This window comes from Pongo pygmaeus, chromosome 10 (genome assembly GCF_028885625.2).
Source record: "Pongo pygmaeus isolate AG05252 chromosome 10, NHGRI_mPonPyg2-v2.0_pri, whole genome shotgun sequence".
NCBI lineage: Eukaryota > Metazoa > Chordata > Mammalia > Primates > Hominidae > Pongo > Pongo pygmaeus.
Genome location: NC_072383.2, coordinates 100,240,258 through 100,259,833, shown reverse-complemented (window position 1 = coordinate 100,259,833; position 19,576 = coordinate 100,240,258). Strand labels below are relative to the sequence as shown.

At 40.5% G+C, this 19,576-nt stretch overlaps 1 protein-coding gene across 1 annotated transcript in view; it reads left to right on the top strand.

The window, feature by feature from the left end:
* The window catches only part of GNPTAB (N-acetylglucosamine-1-phosphate transferase subunits alpha and beta), an 84,513-nt gene extending 69,912 nt beyond the window's left edge, over positions 1-14,601 (top strand). The window contains exons 17-21 of the mRNA XM_054445767.2: positions 1,133-1,218; positions 1,490-1,588; positions 5,308-5,475; positions 9,998-10,088; positions 12,859-14,601. Coding sequence (XP_054301742.1) covers positions 1,133-1,218; positions 1,490-1,588; positions 5,308-5,475; positions 9,998-10,088; positions 12,859-12,936 — 522 coding nt within the window. The 3' untranslated portion in view covers positions 12,937-14,601. The remainder of the gene's footprint in view (positions 1-1,132; positions 1,219-1,489; positions 1,589-5,307; positions 5,476-9,997; positions 10,089-12,858) is intronic.
* The last annotated feature ends 4,975 nt before the right edge of the window (positions 14,602-19,576 follow it).

Sequence of the window (19,576 nt, the reverse complement as noted above, 5' to 3'; positions counted from 1 at the left end):
TAGGACACCTCCTCCCTCATGAGGAGACACAGTGTGACAAGGGGCAGCCACTGGTGAAAGAGGTCAGCATAGCAGCCATCAGAGCACATAGTATGAGTGTTGCCTATCACATGTAGATTAGTTTAGCATATGGCATGGGTTAGTATATGGATATGTGCCACTTAAAAGCCAATTCTCTAAATGTGCTAAGACTTAACATTACCAAATTAATAAAGTTGAGATAAATAGAGGAGTAAGACCTGGTATCAGCCTTAAAGGAACTTGCTCTAGTGGGATTAGCAGATAGGAATCAGCAGGTCAAGAATGAGACTAGGGCTGGGCACGGTGGCACGTGCCTATAATCTCAACACTTTGGGAGGCCAAGGTGGGCAGATCACCTGAGGTCAGGAGTTCAAGACCAGCCTGGCCAACATGGTGAAACCCCCTCTATACTAAAAAATACAAAAATTGGCCGGGTGCGATGGCTCATGCCTTTTTAATCCCAGCATTTTGGGAGGCCAAGGCGGGCGGATCACTTGAGGTCAGGAGTTCGAGACCAGCCTAGCCAACATGGTGAAACCCCGTATCTACTAAAAATACAAAAATGAGTTGGGTGTGGTGGCGGGTTCCTATAATCCCAGCTTCTCGGGAAACTGAGACAGGAGAATCACTTGAACCCGAGAGGTGGAAGTTGCAGTAAGCTGAGATCGCGCCACTGCACTCCAGCCTGGGCGACAGAGTGAGACTCCATCTCAAAAAAAAAAAAAAAAATGAGACTATGAGACTATTTGTGGGTCGGGAATTCACCAGACGCCTCACACAGAGCTGGTACGCAGTCAGGCTGATAACAGAAGGGCAGCTCGTCTGTGTACTTCAGCAGTTTATTTGGGGTTTTTGCCATGATCCAATAGGATAAAGTACTTCAGGTTTGGTTTGTGAAAAATGCATTATAAACTCTATTATATAAATGGTAGTAATTGTTTGCCAGTATGTTCTTAAAGATGAAAAAGATGTATATGTAGTCACAGTTGGTGTTTTTCTTACCTCCAGAGAGCATAGAATCAAAGTTTTACAAATCAGAACTTAGATTAGGACTAAATTGCCCTAGTTTCAGCTCTGATATGGTATCTGATCTACTTATATTTTCTCATAGCCACCGGTCACTAAAAGTCTAGTAACAAACTGTAAACCAGTAACTGACAAAATCCACAAAGCATATAAGGACAAAAACAAATATAGGTAAGTAGTACACACGTACTCCCTTTGTTTAGTATAAGAGTAATCACAAAGGTCTGGCTTTTTCATAATTCTACAGTATTTTGTCTGTTAAGCACTGTTCTAAAATTTTATATGAGATTGTTTGCTGTAGTAGTATTAAAAGTTTAAGTTATTCTGTGGATGTTGAGTCCACTAAGGTTTTAAAAAATGTATTTTCTATTGAAGTTTTATTTTTTATATCCATTATATCCACGTAATTATTTAAACTCTTCAAATATGTTTTGATAATTAGGTTTGAAATCATGGGAGAAGAAGAAATCGCTTTTAAAATGATTCGTACCAACGTTTCTCATGTGGTTGGCCAGTTGGATGACATAAGAAAAAACCCTAGGTACTGATTTTTATATATAATTTTTAATTATGCAAATAAACCTGAATAAAATGACTGGAGAGAAGGGAGTAGCTTATTTCTGTATGGAACAGACCAAAAGGCCTAACAGTGGAGGCAGTGTTGGAGCTGGGGGTTGAGTGAGAGATAGGAGTTGCAAGTTGAGGTAGGATCCCCCATGCAGAGGGATGAGCCTGAACTTCTGAGAACTGGGTTCTATTAATAACAAGCTGTTCAGGGAGACCCAGGGACAGATCGCATTGTCGGGAGGTGAGGCCAGGCAGCTGGGACATTCTAGAAATGCCTTTTTAGAATTATGGCATTTCTAAAAAGGTACTTCCAGAACAGTTGTTTAGATGGTTAGATTTATCTTAGCAATTCAAAGTAAAGTTCAGATTAGCTTTTGAGGAAAAAGGAATGCTACCGTAAATGTGAACCTTAATCCAGTATATTCCAGCCATCCTTTGGGGATGAATAAATTTTCAGGTTTACCTAAGCCTTAACAATTTCTTTACTAGCTCCTTAACTGTTACTTTAGCAGGTTTGATAAAATGTGCTAAAAATATGCATTTCTGAGTTGTTAACTTTAGTGGGAATAGGTGTTTCATCAACTTCTTTGGAAAATAAAGACACTGGCATATAAACTGTATTTTTTTGAGGCAGGATCTCACTCTGTTGTCCAAGCTGGAGTGCAGTAATGCAAACACGGCTCACTGTAGCCTCGGCCTCCTGGGCTCAAGCAATCCTCCCACCTCAGCCTCCTGAGTAGCAGAACCACAGACATGAGCTACTGCACCCAGCTAAAATTGAGTATTTTTAATTTCTGAGTCTTTTAAATGCATTTGGAGGTCTTTAGTTTTACGTCACTGAAATTAGGATTTTAATTATAAATAATCAAAGATGTGAACCTTACAGACATTTTAAAGCCATTATATTTTTTCTACAAATCCTGTTCTCATTTGGAGGAGAAAGAAATTCGAATTTTCAAAAAAAAAACAAAAAAACCTTTCACACCTATTTAGTGTCTTCAGTAATCCAGTAAAATACTTGATTTTTTACAAAATGTTTCCCACAAGCCAAGCAAACCATAAGCTACAATAATAATTACCCAGCGTACAGCCCTCTTTGCATATGCTGTTCCCTCCACTTGAAGTGTACTGTTTAATTTCTTAAAATAACTTTAGCTTTTAAGAACCAATTTTGATGGGAGTACAGACTTCCTCCCATTTTCTTGATGAGTTCTCTCTGTCATGTGTAGTAATAATGTGAGAATTTGCAGTTTTTAGTTGTAGCCTATACTTTTAGGTCTTTGTGCCAGTTTGAAAGTTATTGGGTTAGAGTATTCATGGACATTTTCATGGTACTTTATTAAAGGGACCGGGGTTTCGTAAAAAGACACATGGCAAGCCAGGCTTTTTCCACAGTTTGCCAGGCCCAGCTGCCTCTTGTGTACCTGAACAGATTTTATCATTAACCCTTGTTTATGTTGTTTTGTTTTATTTTGATGAAGGCTTATTTTAAGTCAGGCATGGAAAACTAGACTTCAGACTGACTTCAGCTTTAAGGACATGTTTATCCCGTTAACAGGGAGTCTGGGATAGACAATATCCAGGCTTTGTTTTTCTCTGACTTTCTTAGCTCTGCTTGTGGTGGCTTCACCATCAGGCCACAGATCATTAACACATTCTAGAACTTTAACATTGGTTAAATAATACCATCTAATAGCCTGTCTTCAACATTTCCCCAGTTGCCTCCAAATGCCCTTCATAGCTATTGTCTGCCTCTTTTGTTTATTTGTTTTTAATCCAAGATACACTCAAGGCTCATATATTATATTAGGTTGACATAGCTCTTTAGTATCCTTTAATTTAAAGCAGTCTCCAGGTTTAGAGAAAGATGAATGAGCTTTCACATACCCCTCTCACTTGTCTTCCTTCTTCAGAAGTGTAGGCTACAACTAAAACTTCCTTCTTCAGAAGGAAGACAAGTGATTTATATTTATTTACTTCCATTTATATTTGACCTTGTTTCATCTAAACACACCCACTCCATCACTGGTACCTGATTAATATTAAGTGAATCTCAAACATTGTATCATTTTAGCTCCACATTTTTTGTATGTATCTCCAAAATATAAAGATTCTTAAAAACATAACCACAATACCATTATCACCCTAAAAAAACAATAATGATTCCTTAATATGACCAATATGACCAACTAGTTTGTCAATGTACACCTTTCACTCCTCTTAACTTTCATAAAGACTTACGTGTTTTTTTGGTTTTTAAGTTTGTTGGTTTGAAGTTAAATCTATGGGTTTTCCCTCCATCTCTCTTTTTTTAACCATATAATTTTTTGCATGTGTATATGAAGAAATCTGATTATAGATTCTATAGCTATCTTACACTTTGTCCTTCTCTGATTGAATCCTAGTTAACAAATTTCTATGTCTCTTGTATTTCCCATAAATTGGTAGTTGGATCTGAAGGCTTTATCAGGTTTGTTTGATTTTTTTTTTTTTTAATTTTGGCGAATCTACTTCAAAAGTATTGGCCTACCTACAAGCCACTTTAATGGGCCCTTAGTTTAGTGACCTTTGTCTTGAAAGGAACTTGAAACAAGCAAGGAAGCACCACTGTAATCTGCTTTTTTGCCAGAACTGTAGCATCTTACAGCTTGGTTAGAGACATAGTAAGCAGAAATTATCAAATTCATATAATCTGTAGCGATAAGGCACTGTCTCTCTCTCTCAATTATTTACATGATTTTTCTTTGTAATATAACTATCATTTCAGAGAACTTGGTTTTGATTTTTTTTTTTTAATCTTTTTGAGACAGTCTCGCTTTATCACCCAGGCTGGAGTGCAGTGGTGCAGTCTAAAGATTGCTCACTGCAACCTCTGCCTCCCGAGTGAAGCAATTCTAGTGCCTCAGCCTCTCGAGTAGCTGGGATTACAGGCATGCCACCACACCCGGCTAACGTTTTTGTATTTTTAGTAGAGACAGGGTTTCACCATGTTGGCCAGGCTGGTCTCAAATTTCTGACCTCAAGTGATCAGCCTACCTTGGTCTCCCAAAGTGCTGGGATTACAGGCATGAGCCACCGTGCGTGGCCTTCAGAGAACTTGGTTTTAGGTACTTACGGATTGTCTTTCTTTTTTTTCCTCACTGCAGCCTCTGCCTCCCGGGTTCAAGCGATTCTCCTGCCTCAGCTTCCTGAAGAGCTGGGACCACAGGCATGCGCCACCACATCTGGCTAATTTTTGTATTTGTAGTAGAGACGGGGTTTCGCCATGTTGGTCAAGCTGGTCTCAAACTCCTGACCTCAGGTGATCTGCCCACCTCTGCCTCCCAAAGTGCTAGGATTACAGGTGTGAGCCACCATGCCTGGCCACTGACTGTCTTTGCTAGCTGCCAACAAAATATTCTAGTCAGTTAACTACATTTATTGAACAATTAATTCAGGACACTCTAAAAGGAAGTCATTAAATTAATTTACTCCCATAGCTAAAAGGCCATCTACCCTAGTTCTCTTGTTTCATAGGTGAGGAATATCTAAAGAAAAATTTTGTAGAGTATCATTCCCCCAGAGAATCATATCAGCAAATATACCAACTTGGGACATAAGTCCATTTAAAATATATTTGGAATCCACATCCTTGTTTTGTTAGGTCAGGATTATCCGTATGTAACTAATAACCCTGGCTCTCTGTTATTTCAGGAAGTTTGTTTGCCTGAATGACAACATTGACCACAATCATAAAGATGCTCAGACAGTGAAGGCTGTTCTCAGGGACTTCTATGAATCCATGTTCCCCATACCTTCCCAATTTGAGCTGCCAAGAGAGTATCGAAACCGTTTCCTTCATATGCATGAGCTGCAGGAATGGTAAATTCTCATGTTTTATATATGCGTGTGTGTGTGTGAGTGTATACATGCGTATGTATCTATATGTTAGTGATGAAATTTTTTTTATGAAATTTCTTTTTTTTTTTTTTTTTTTTTTTTTTTTTGAGATGGAGTTTCATTCTTGTTGCCCAAGCTGCAGTGCAATGGCACAATCTCAGCTCACTGCAACCTCCGCCTCCTGGGTACAATGATTCTCCTGCCTCAGCCTCCTGAGTAGCTGGGATTACAGGCATGTGCCACGAAGCCCGGCTAATTTTTTGTATTTTTGGTAGAAACAGGGTTTCACCATGTTAGCCAGGCTGGTTTCGAACTCCTGACCTCAGGTGATCTGCCCGCCTCGGCCTCCCAAAGTGCTGGGATTACAGGTGTGAGCCACCGTGCCTGGCCAAAATTTCTTTAACATGTTATTTGCTCTGTAATTTCTTTGTAAAATGTATAGTTATAATTTTTATTGCGTTTAATATTTGAAAGACATTTATTTGCATTTTAAGGGATTTGAAAAAATGTGTAACTGGGTGCTTTCAGTCTAGTTGGCACTTCATTTATTCAACTGTTTGTTGACCAATGTGTAAGTGAAGGGATTGTTTAGTATAAAATGAGAGGTACATGAGGTTGGTATGTGCTGAGCTGATAGTCAAAGACTTCGGGGAAAATGAATTAAACTAAGTCCTAAAGGCAGAATCTCAGAAGTGGTGAGAAGGGAACAATGAGCAAAAGCTTGGAGGTGGGAATGATCAGGGAAATTTGGGGGCTAGCCCAGCTTAATTGGAGAATTCATATTGAAGTAGTGGAGTGTAAACCTGGAAAGGTATTAGGAGCCATTTCATTCAGTACTTCAACAACCAGACTATCTGGTTAGCCTTTATAACCAACCGGGAAACTTTATAATGAGTAAAGGATTGAGTTAAGCAGTTTGTTTTGTTTTCTTTTGTTTTGAGACAGAGTCTTGCTCTGTCACCCAGGCTGGAGTGCAGTGGCTTGATGTCTACTCACTGCAACCTCCACCTCCTGGGTTCAAGCGATTCTCATGCCTCAGCCTCCCAAGTAGCTGGAATTACAGGCATATGCCACCACGCCCAGCTAATTTTTGTTATTTTTAGTAGAGACAGGGTTTTGCCAGGTTGGCCAGGCTGGTCTCAAACTCCTTGGCTCAAGTGATCCTCCTGCCTCAGGTTCCCAAAGTGTTGGGATTACAGGCATGAGCCACCGCATCCGGCCCTAATTTTCATTCTTATATTTGTTAAATCAGCTGATTTATTGAATATCTACCGTGGGAATAATCACTAGCAATATTGAGTGTTTAAGTAACAATACCTTACTAAGGCCTTTTTTTTTTTAACTTAACTGTAACATGGTACTTGACTAAGAGCTTTTCATGCACATTCTCATTTAACTATTCTAACAACTCTGTAGTAGGTCCATTTTATCCTCAGCACAGCAACAGGAAGTAACTTGCATACGGCATCTCAGCTCCTGAATGGGGGAGCCCGCGTATGTACCTGGGCAGCCCATTCCCCAGATTCTGGCCTACACCACCTACTAAGTGTGCTTCATCATCATCACTGCCGTCAGAGTAGCTACCCTTTTTCTTGAGAACCTGTTGTATGCCAAACACTGTGCTGGGCAAGATATTTACTCTCTACAATTAAAAGTATTGTTATTGCCACATTGCAGATGAGAACATAGTAATGTGAGTTGAGTAACTTGCTCCAGCTGAAGTAGCTGGCAAGTGGCTGATCCAGCCTGACTCCCAGTCTTCTGCACATTCCACTATATTCCAAAGCTGCTTTATAAGTTTTCTTCATCTTTCATTCTACTGCCATTGCCAACATTTAATTATAAAGATAGTTTTATCTTTCAGTTTAGGAAGATTTTTGACCCCTTTGCTTGCCTCTCTGTGCCCGGTGCTAGGAATACTAAGATGAAAGGCATGTGGTACCAGGCTTTGAGATGCTCACAGTCTATCCAGGGAGACAGATACCAGGCAAATTGTGATACAGTATATTGAGGGCGGCAATAAGAGTTCAATGCAGTTGGTGTACGTAGGAAAGACCAGCTGATTCTGTTACGGGAAGGTGACATTTGGACTTGATTTTGAATTATGAAAATGACATTTCCATGTAAGAAAGAGCATTCCTGGTAGAAGAAATGTCATGTGCAAAGGCACAGAGGTGTAAGAGAGTCCTGTGTCAAGAAAAAAGATTGTGAAAGCCTGTATTTGAATTAGACTTTTTTCTTTTGAGAATGGACCCCCAGGAGAGATTTTTTTTAAGATGTTTGTCATGATCAGACTTCATGATTTGAGATGATAACTAGTATTAGTGGGGAGGTTGGAGTGGTGAAGAAGTTACTTAGAGTGGGGCAGGGTTGCCTGGGAACTGGAGGCAGGGAGACAAGTATATAAGCATTTCACTAGTCCTAGAAACAGTCAGGTGTGAACCAAGGATACAGCCCAGGCAATAAAGAGAAAGCAGTAGACGAATTGGGAGACACTTTAAAGGGGAAATTGGCAGACCCTGGCACTAGAACTCCTCATTGTCTTGGAGTTGGGCAAATGAGACAATTAGGATGAATATTGCTGCTATCTTTATGTTTTTATTTTCATAAGGAGAAGTTATTACTGAATCATGGGTCTTGTCTCCCAGAAATGGCAAGGAATGGCTTCTCACCGTTTTCACTTTCCCTTAACTCAGAGGAAAAAGATCTTTAGGTGGTTCTAAGTGTTAACTCCCCAAATCCAATTTGTGACTAAATTTACCCTCAAGGGTCCATTTGAATAAGAAAGAAGTGGGCTTAAAAGTAATTTGAGAGGACCTTGATTTCTGTGCTTTACAAATGGTGTGAATCAGGTGTGGGTGCTCTTGCAGTCATTCCCCTGCCCTGGAGGCTGCTTGCTCCTCATCCTGCTCAGTTCTGCATTGTCTCTCACTGCTAGCCTTGCTCTAGAAACTGTCTTGTTTCTCTTTTCCTCCCTGAGTTCTCTGCCATCTTTCCCTAGTTGCCTGCATTGACTTTCTTCCTGTTCCCACAGAAGCCCATTCCTTTTGGGGTATTGCACTGCACAGCCATCTGTCTGGTTGTGTTTGTCTCTCTCGATAGACTGTGAGCCCTCTTCCAGGGCAAAGATGGTGTCTTACTGCTGAGTCCACAGTGCCTCCCTAGAACATAGCAGGTGCTCATTGGATGGCTTCTCTCACAGCTGGGGCATTAGCTGTCTGTAGTCTGTGGCTGCTTAGCTTTTTAAGAATCCACATTGATTCTGAATGACACTAGACATTAGTTGACAGAGCTGATTATGATCCTGTTATCAGAAGTGGGAAATACAGGGGGAAGAGCTGTGTGTGGGCGAATGCCATTTTGGATGTGTGACTTGAGGTGGAGACACCCACGCCCAAACAGTAGAAAATGAGAATCTGTAACTCAGCACAGAGGCCAGAGTTTGGTAGTTACTAGCATATCTTCCAAACCTATGGTAAGCATTTTTATTTAATCTTCGTAACCAATTGTTCATTATTTCCAAATTACAGATGAGGAAATGGCTGTACTGCCTCTTTTTATCCCCAGTATTCTGTTGGCTCCAGGTCCAGTTGATTCTACCTCAGGAATGTCTCTTCTGTTGCTTATTTCTTTTCATTGTCACTGCTTCCTTTCATGCCTGGACTAAAACTAAACTGCCTGCCTTCCTTGTTTGTCCATCCTTCAAATGGCCAACATGTTTACGCTGAATATGTCACACATACCCCTACCTGTCTGTTCCATCCACTTTCCCACTAGAGTGTTCTGTCCAGACCCCACGGTGTGGTTTTGCAAAGCAGCTGCAGTTCACACCCTCTCACCTTCACCTGGCTTAGTTCCCCCCATGCTGCCGCATGGATTCACTCCAGTCAGTCCTGTAGGGCCCAGCTGGCCACCGTGCCACTCTACTGCTCCTTTTCTTTCTCATCCGTATGCTTCCTGTCCCATTCAAGGCTTACAGGAAATGCCACCATCTCTGTGGTGCTGTCCTCATTTCTCTTAAGTTTTTCACAAGACTTTGCTTTTGATAATGCATATTTCTGTCTGTCTTATGTGATGGCAAGTCATCAGTCAGCATGTCAGCAACGCCTCAGGTTTCTAAACACTTAAAGCAGGGACTTCATCTTGTTCATCTCTCCATATCCACAGGAAGTATTTATCAAGAAACTGAGTGAATAAATAAGTATGAGTGAATAAAAATGAATGAAAGAGTGGTTTTGTTTAAGTGCCAGAAGTAATTTTCTTTTGAAGTTCTCTCCCCTGCCTGGATAACTTTACTAATTCAAGTATAATATTTACTATGACATAATAAAAAATCTGAACTCATGTTGGAAATGTATATTGTGTGAGCATTTTAGAATTGCAAGACAATGTTTTTGTGTTTCCCAACATTGTTTTTATAAAACTAGTACATAAATAATGCTTAACTAATGGTAGTGAAACCATATACAGAAGTACATAGTTGCTTTCTGCTCTCTCTGCACAGGAGGGCTTATCGAGACAAATTGAAGTTTTGGACCCATTGTGTACTAGCAACATTGATTATGTTTACTATATTCTCATTTTTTGCTGAGCAGGTAAGTTTTATATATTTTATGTGGGTATTAAATGGTATTTCTTGGTATACTAGCATCTGAATGTTTTAGAAAATGATACACATTTACAATCAAAATTTTAACTTCTCTCATTGTCTTATAGCTCATATGTGAATATGTTAAATATGTTTCACAATATTCAGGCAGCAAATATAACAGTCTTTTTTTATTCATTTCTCTTCTAAATCCATTACCAGTATTCTTTTTATCTGGAACTCAACAGATTAACTTGTTAGATATCAGGCTAAAACCAAGTAGCTCTAAGTATTTATAACCAAAAAACCATCTAGAATCCTTATCTAATGTTAATTTTCTATGGGTCTCCAATTTTCTTCCTCTCTTTCATGCTTCCTTGAGTGAGCACAGTGTCTTCAGACATCCCACGGTTCCATTGTGTTGTCCCACTCACACCGGTAGCTCCCATTTATCTTTCTTTCAATCGCTAGGAGTTCTCCCTCCTCTCTCATTCTTCCTCCTCTCCTTGTCAGCCCCTCTACATCTGGGCTTTCCTGTGCACGCATGTACACACGCAGCCTCCTTGAGGTGAGTGTCCAGAAGTCGGAGGGAGATTTGTGAGGTAAAAAGAAAGGGATAAGAGAGTCCTCATTAGGTTATTCACATATGAAATACTCTGAAGAAAAAGGATTGAAGGAGGGGAATGGGCATCTTTACCGACCTGACTTGGGTGTGGCAAGTGACTTGGCCTCTGCCTCCAATCAAGGTGACTATTGAGTGGAGCTTTTCTAGCTGTCACTCAAATGAAACGTACACCAAGTTGACTTATACCAAGAAGGACAAGCACCTAAGTACTGAGAGCTTTAGGATAAACGAATGGGCTTCTTGCTGTAAATGGAAGGAAATTCAGGAAACAGAGACTAGGCAGGTGAACAGGACAACAACTTAACCTTCATCTGCTTCCCAGGGATTGTACATCTTGTTGTTGATGTTTGTTACCATTGTTCCTGGCAGGTAAAAGTCTTTTTCTTTTTCTTTTTTTTTTTTTTTTTTGAGACACAGTCTCGCTCTGTTGCCCAGGCTGGAGTACAGTGGCGCGATCTCGGCTCACGGCAAGCTCTGCCTCCTGGGTTCACGCCATTCTCCTGCGTAGCTGGGACTACAGGCGCCCGCCACCACGCCCGGCTAATTTTTTGTATTTTTTAGTAGAGATGGGGTTTCACCGTGTTAGCCAGGATGGTCTCGATCTCCTGACCTTGTGATCCGCCCGCCTCAGCCTCCCAAAGTGCTGGGATTACAGGTGTGAGCCACTGCACCCGGCTCTGACAGGTAAAAGTCTTATGAAAAATCTCAGAAAGGCTGTACCTGCTTTTAGAACAGGGTCCAGTGAGAAACCTTTGAGTCTGCTGTGCTGACCTAGGATGGGGAAGGAAAGGAGCCCTGACTCAAAGGAGCAGCCATTAATGGAAAGGAAGAGGAGTGTCAGTCTTTCCTCTGTGTCATCTATACCAGTAGAGAACAGGGAAGTAGAAAGGCAGGAAGAGGGAAGGGAAGGGCAGGTTAAATCCCAACACCCTGCTCTCTACTGGAGTCAAACTCCTTCCTCCTGCCATACCTGCCACCTTTACAAACAAAGCAGCCAATGCTGCCTCTTCCTCCTCCCCAAATCCCAGCTCATCATTCAAACCATGGTGTCTTATGTTTGGGCAAAGCCCTGCCTCCTCCTACAGATGAAGGAACAAGCCAGTCCTACATGGTTGGGGACAGGGAAGACAGTAAATATAGAAATCCTAGATAGAAAACAAAAAGAGCACATTTTAGGCCGGGTGTGGTGGCTCATGCCTGTCATCCCAGCACTTTGGGAAGCCAAGGTGGGCAGATCACTTGAAATCAGGAATTCAAGACCAGCCTGGCCAACATGGTGAAACCTCATCTTTACCAAAAATGCAAAAATTAGCCAGGCGTGGTGGTGGGCATCTGTAGTCTCAGCTACTCAGGACGCTGAGGCAGGAGAATCGCTTGAACCCTGGAGGTGAAGGTTGCGGTGAGCCAAGATCGCGCCACTGCACTCCAGCCTGGGCAACAGAGTGAGTGAGACTCTGTATCAAAAAAAAAAAAAAAAAAAAACCCACATTTTTAAATTGAAATTTATTATAATGTTGATTTGGTTTTCTATTTCAGATGTATTATGGGTAAACTTTTTATGAGAAAAAAGTATTCAAGTTCTAAGCTACTAATTTACAAATGAACTTTTATATTACAATCCATTTTTAAATTGGGTGTTACCTGTGTTCTCCAATGATTGTGATTAGGTTAAGTAGAGGGGAGAGAAATGCTGATAGATTTTCAATATAGGTGTATGGTTGTTTTTTAATCCTATCTTACAAACATAGTCATTTTCAAACCCAGAGACAGTGTCTTATGGCTACATAGAGCCAGTTTCCTTCACTAGAAAGACTTGACAAATGGACATCTTGAAAATAAATATGCTTTGGTAATAGCTGTGTAAAAATCTGTAGTTGTAGGTCTTAGAAAAATGAAGCATGGGCTGAAATAATTTTAATCCTCTTGGGTCTCTTTGTGGGCACATATCTAGGCATATTGTCCCTACAAAGCTAAACAAAACTAATGTTTGTTTTTGTTTTGGAAGAGGAATGATGGAGATTTGTTTGTTGTCTTTTTTATGTATAAGATTGTGGAAATTATTAAGGTCATATGGCTCTTAGAAAGTTTGATGCACTTACATTCTTTCATCAACGTGAGAATTAAAATGTATTTTCTGTCTTTCATCATTTAGTTAATTGCACTTAAGCGGAAGATATTTCCCAGAAGGAGGATACACAAAGAAGCTAGTCCCAATCGAATCAGAGTATAGAAGATCTTCATTTGAAAACCATCTACCTCAGCATTTACTGAGCATTTTAAAACTCAGCTTCACAGAGATGTCTTTGTGATGTGATGCTTAGCAGTTTGGCCTGAAGAAGGAAAATATCCAGTGCCATGCTGTTTTGTGGCATGAATATAGCCCACTGACCAGGAATTATTTAACCAACCCACTGCAAACTTGTGTGTTGAGCAGCTCTGAACTGATTTTACTTTTAAAGAATTTGCTCATGGACCTGTCATTCTTTTCATAAAAAGCCTCACTGACAATAGACAGCTGTTAATTTCCCACAGCAATCACTGCAAACTAACTTTATTACGAGAAGCCTATGCCAGCTGGGAGTGATTGCTAAGAGGCCCTTGCATTCCAAAGCCTTTTGCTAAAGTTTTGCACTTTTTTTTTTATTTCCCATTTTTAAAATAAGTAGTTACTAAGTTAACTAGTTATTCTTGCTTCTGATTATAATGAATTGGGATGTCTAAACCTATTTTTATAGATGTTATTTAAATAATGCAGCAATATCACCTCTTATTGACAATACCTAAATTATGAGTTTTATTAATATTTAAGACTGTAAATGGTCTTAAACCACTAACTACTGAAGAGCTCAACGATTGACATCTGAAATGCTTTGTAATTATTGACTTCAGCCCCTAAGAATACTATGATTTCATGTGCAGGTCTAATGTCAAAGGGCTAGAGTTAGTAACAGTACTACTTACCAGATGTAATTATGTTTTGGAAATGTACATATTCAAACAGAAGTGCCTCATTTTAGAAATGAGTAGTGCTGATGGCACTGGCACATTACAGTGGTGTCTTGTTTAATACTCATTGGTATATTCCAGTAGCTATCTCTCTCAGTCGGTTTTTGATAGAACAGAAGCCAGCAAACTTTCTTTGTAAAAGGCTGGATAGTAAATTATTGCAGGCCACCTGTATCTTTGTCATACATTGTTCTTGTTGTTGTTTAGTTTGTTTTTTTTTCAAACAACCCTCTAAAAATGTAAAAACCATGTTTAGCTTGCAGCTGTACACAAACTGCCCACCAGCCAGATGTGACCCTCAGGCCATCATTTGCCAATCACTGAGAATTAGTTTTTGTTGTTGTTGTTGTTTTTGAGACAGAGTCTCGCTCTGTTGCCCAGGCTGGAGTGGCGCAATCTCGGCTCACTGCAACCTCCGCCTCCCGGGTTCAAGCAGTTCTGTCTCAGCCTCCTGAGTAGCTGGGACTACAGGTGCATGCCGCCACACCCGGCTAATTTTTATATTTTTAGTAGAGACAGGGGTTCCACCATATTGGTCAGACTGGTCTCGAACTCCTGACCTCAGGTGATCCACCTGCCTCTGCCTCCCAAAGTGCTGAGATTACAGGCATAAGCCACTGCACCCAGCCGAGAATTAGTATTTTCATGTATGGTTAAACCTTGGCGTCTAGCCATATTTTGTTTATGTCATAATACAATGGATTTGTGAAGAGCAGATTCCATGAGTAACTCTGACAGGTATTTTAGATCATGATCTCAACAATATTCTTTCAAAATGGCATACATCTTTTGTACAAAGAACTTGAAATGTAAATACTGTGTTTGTGCTGTTAAGAGTTGTGTATTTCAAAAACTGAAATCTCATAAAAAGTTAAATTTTTGTCTGACACTTTGATTTTTAAATCTTTGAGGATTGAGTTTACTGTTACTCAGATTCAGCAGTCACTTGAGTGTCTTTACTGTGTATCAGGTTCTGTGCTGAACATTACTAAAATTAAGTGGAAAGTAAGGAAAGATTAGTATTATACAGAAGAATGTTGCTTTATAGGGGGGAAAATAGTTTCTAAATGGAATTTATCATATGGTAAAATTTAGGATATCTGGGTATCATTATAAAAGCTGAGATTTATTCTAGAAAAGTTAGAGAAATGAACATTTGTCTGTAATGACGATTTCTGTGGTTAGATGAATATAGTCCATACCTAATTAGGAGCTTGATAATAGGATGGATAATACAATCCTAGGCTATTCATAGACTCATTCTAATGATTCTGTGATTCAGTAGAATCATTAGAACAGAGGAACCTTAGAAGTTGATGAGCAGTCAGATGGTTAGAACCATTTGTTCAAATGAAATCCTATAGAAAAGGTCACTCTGTGTTTTAGTTTTTTGTGCTGCTGTAACAAAACACCTCAGACTGAGTAATTTACAAAGAACAGAAATTCGTTTTCTTATAGTTCTGGAGGCCGAGAGTCCAAGATCAAGGGGCTAGCAGGTTTAATTGTCTGGTGAGGGCTGCTTTCTGCTTTTAAGATGGCTTCTTGAATGCCGTGTCCTCAAAGAGCAGAAGGGCAAGAAGGCACAAACTGCCTCTGTCAGGCTCTTTAATAAAGACATCTAATTGAATTGATGAGGGCTCTGTTCCCATGACTTATCACCCTCTGAAAGCCCCACCTCATAATACTTTTAAATTGCCAGTTAAGTTTCAACATGAATTTTGGACAGATAAAAATATTAACCACAGCATTCTGTGATACAAAAGAAGGAAGGCTGCTCCTCCTGCCTGATTCTCAAAGGTGTTGCCTCCAGCTCCCAGGCCCTTCAGGCAGAGTTTCAAAACAACTGTCTGGACCAACCCTTGCTTTTTATCGGCAAGGACACCAAGGCCAGGGGGATGACGTGACTTGCTCAAGGTCTTACAACCAGTTAGAGGAAGAGGTAGGGTGGGAACCCGGGTTGTCCCTCTTTCCTGTCCCCACCAGCCCATGCTGCCTCCCCAGGACTGTGGCACATGTGGGTGAAGAGCACACCCTGCAGTCAGACTACAGGAGTTCAAGTCCCGGATCCTGGACACTGCTTGCCGTGATTTAGCTTTCTCTGCCAAAATGTGGGAGGCAATACTGGTAGCTACCACAGAGGCTTATGGTGATAATTAGAGGAAATGACATGTGCAACACACGCAGCCCAGTGCCTGGCAAATCGTCCTGCCTGCTAAATGTCAGTGGTGATGATGGTAATGATGAAAATTCGTGTTAAAGACTGTTGTCCAGGCCAGAGGTGAGGCTCCTAGTCTAGTCATTAGGGTGAGATGATTACATTGCTCTTAGCTAAAAAAGTGATACATTTTCTAATTAAAAAGGATTTTTTTAACCTACCTTATGTCTTCAAAAGTGTTTTTTTGTTTGTTTCTTTTGAGGCAGGATCTCACTCTGTTGCCCCAGGCTGGAGAGCAGTGGTGTGATCTCAGCTGACTGCAGCGTCAACCTCCCAGGCTCAAGCAGTCCTCTCACCTCAGCTTCCTGAGCAGCTGTGACTACAGGTGTGCTCCACCACACCTGACTAATTTTGTTTATATTTTTGTAGAGACAGGGTCTTACTGTGTTATCCAGGCTGTTTCAAACTCCTGGGCCCAAGCAATACTCCTGCCTCGGCCTTCTACGGTGCTGGGATTACAGGTGTGAGCCACTGCGCCTGGCAAAAGTGTTCATTTTGAAAACTAGTTCTACATATACCAAGAAGTATACAAATAATAAAAGATCAAGGATTTAAACTAAAGTGTAATCACTACTTAGGTCAAAACATCTAAGAAAGAAACAGCACCAGTCCCACACAAATTCTTCCACAGGGCAGAAAAAAGCAAAATACAGTATCATCCAACTCATCCCTTGAAACACAACCCCAACAGTAAAACTTGGCTCAGATACCACAAGACAAAAACCATGGGCAGTCTACTGCAAAAGAATCCCAAACAAAATACTAACAGGCCAAATTCAGTTATTCCCAGAAGAACAACACTTCACAGTCAAGCAGGGCCTACTCCAGGAATGCAAATTTGGCCCAACACTTGAAAATCAATTCACCACATCAGCAGGACCAAAAGAGAAACTGGATGATAATCTCAACAGATCTTTCTTTAAAAAAGACCATAAAAAATTTTTAAAAGACCAATAGATGAATTCTCATCTGCTCAACAGTTATCAAGACTTTGCCACATTTATTCATGCTCTGTTTTTCTTTGTGATATGTTTTAAGGGAAATCCCAGGCTTCCTTGTGACAGGAGTACAGAGCCATGGTGGTTAAAGGGATGTGAAGGGAGCTTCTTGTCAGTCTAATTGCTTTTCTCCTCTCACTTGCCCTAATAACAGCTACCTCTTACTGTACACAATCTATGTGCTAACTGCTTTATGTTCATAATCTCATTTCATCCACACCATATCCCCACTTATCAGTGAGGGAACTGGGGCCTAACTAGGTTTAGTGCCTCACCTCAGGTCTATTAAGTAACAGAGACAGCTTTTCCACCCAAGTCTCTACAAAATTAATTTTTAGCCACTAAATAAACTTGGATTGCAAGGGACAAATCTAACTCAAGCTTCTTAAGGAAAAACAAAGAGGGGTACAGGAGGAAGATACTCTTCCTGAACCATTGCTCAGCACTGTCTATCTGTGCCTCTCTATGCACATCAGCTTTTCTCTCCTTGGTGACGACATGGCAGTTCCTGGCTCTCATACTCCAGAGAGGCAGGAAGTTTCCTCTCTGGCTTCAATATAGAAAATCCTGGTGGGAGATGAGTTACTGTGATTGGCTCATTCTGGGCTCTGTGCCCACCTCTGTAGCCAGAGGGATGGAGATTTTTACCCAAGGAAGGAGGGGAGGGATGCTGGGCTGACAAAAACATCACCTTCCAGCTTCACAGATTAGAGATGGTGCAGGTGGAAGACCAAGTTCCTGGATTAGGTACTCAAGGTGAAGGTGAGCCGCCATACTTGAAAGCAATTGGAAAAATCAAATCTGTTGATACAGAATACAGTGAACCTTATAAATTTTTCATTACTGAAAGGACTCAAAAAAATGTAAAGCATTAGTACAGTACCTGCCACATAATAAATGCGCCATAAATGGTGGCTTTTATGATTCACAATTGGTCCCAATTGGAATCCTGCTTTTCCTCTCTTGCCTGCCTCATTCTTGGCCTCATATTGCATCAGCCACGTTGCATTTTCCCAGATGTGCTGTGCACTTTTATGCCTCCATACCCTTAAAGATGCTGTTCTTATTACCTACTGAGTAGTTTATCTATGGAGACATGTCTATGAGTTTTTAAAAATTATTATAAATAGAGATGGGGTCTCGCCATTTTGTCCAGACTGGTCTCAAACTCTTGGGCTCAAACGATCCTCCTACCTCAGCCTCCAAAAGTGCCGAGATTACAGGCATGAGCCACTGCTCCTGGCCTCTAAGATTTCGATTATATTACCTGAGTTCTTTGAGACTGAATAAGGAAACAAGGGATGTAATATTTAGGTTTTCAAACAATAATGACAAGATTCTACACCATTGGTTATTAAAGAAAATGGGAAAATGTTTTGTTAGGAATCCAGATAATTGGAATAAATGGGTGATGATCTATATGGGGAAGTATTAACAATGTGGTCATCTAAGAATGAATACTGAGACAGGTCATGAAATATTGGTGTGTCGGTTAAAAATTATCTATAAATTACCTGCTGAAGCACATGTTGAAATCTCCAGGCATGCTCTTTATAGCAGTAAAATGCCGAGGTGCTGGAGATAATCTTGGGAAATTTTTACTACGAATAAAGAAGAAAAATGACAGATGCCCTTTTGTAAGGGTCACTGTAGGAAAAACAACTGAATATGATGATGTAGTGAATGGAACTACTTAATAAGAACAGCATCTATAAGGGTATGGAGGCATAAGAGTGCACAGCACATTTGGGAAAATGCAACGTGGCTGACGCAGTATGAGGCCAAGAATGAGGCTGGCAAGAGAGGAAAAGCAGGATTCCAATTAGGACCAATTGTGAATCATAAAAGCCACCATTTATGGTGCATTTATTATGTGGCAGGTACTGTACTAATGCTTTACAAACATTTTTCTGAATCCTTTCAGTAATGAAAAATTTACAAGGTTCACTGTATCCTGTATCAACAGGTTTGATATAGTGAATGGAATTACAGGAACGAGTCTGGGAGTCGTCATCAGTCATTCCTTACCCAATACACTGGTGTATTTAAACGAGCCAGTGGAATGCTGAGCATCATAGGGAAGAGGATTCAAAGCAAAACAGTAAACAGGAGGGTTCCTTTGAATCTCTTACTTGAACTAGGCAGTTGAAAAGTGATTGGCGTCAATAAGATCCTGAAGCCTTTGCCAAATATTAAAGAAGTAAAATATAGGCCAGGCAAGTTGGCTCATGCCTGTAATCCCAGCACTTTGGAAGGCCGAGGTGAGAGGATCATTTGAGCCTAGGAGTTTGAGAACAGCCTGGGCAACATAGTGAGACCCCATCTCGGCAAACTTTTTTTTTTTTTCCTTAATTAGCCAGGCATGGTGGCACGTGCGTGAGTCCCAGCTACGCAGGAGGCAGAGACGGGGATCATTTGGGCCCAGGAAATCAAGGCTGTAGTGAGCCATGATCATGCCATGCCACGCACTTCAGCCTTGGCAAGACAGCAAAACCCTGTCTCAAAAAAAAAAAAAGGGTAAAATGTATGATTTCAAATAGAAAAAGGATTGCAGAGCTGTGAGCAAACTAAGGCAGGTACAAAGGTTGAAATATATTTTAAAATTATTTGGGGGAAAATACATATAAGCACAGAAAAAAGGATGAAAGGAA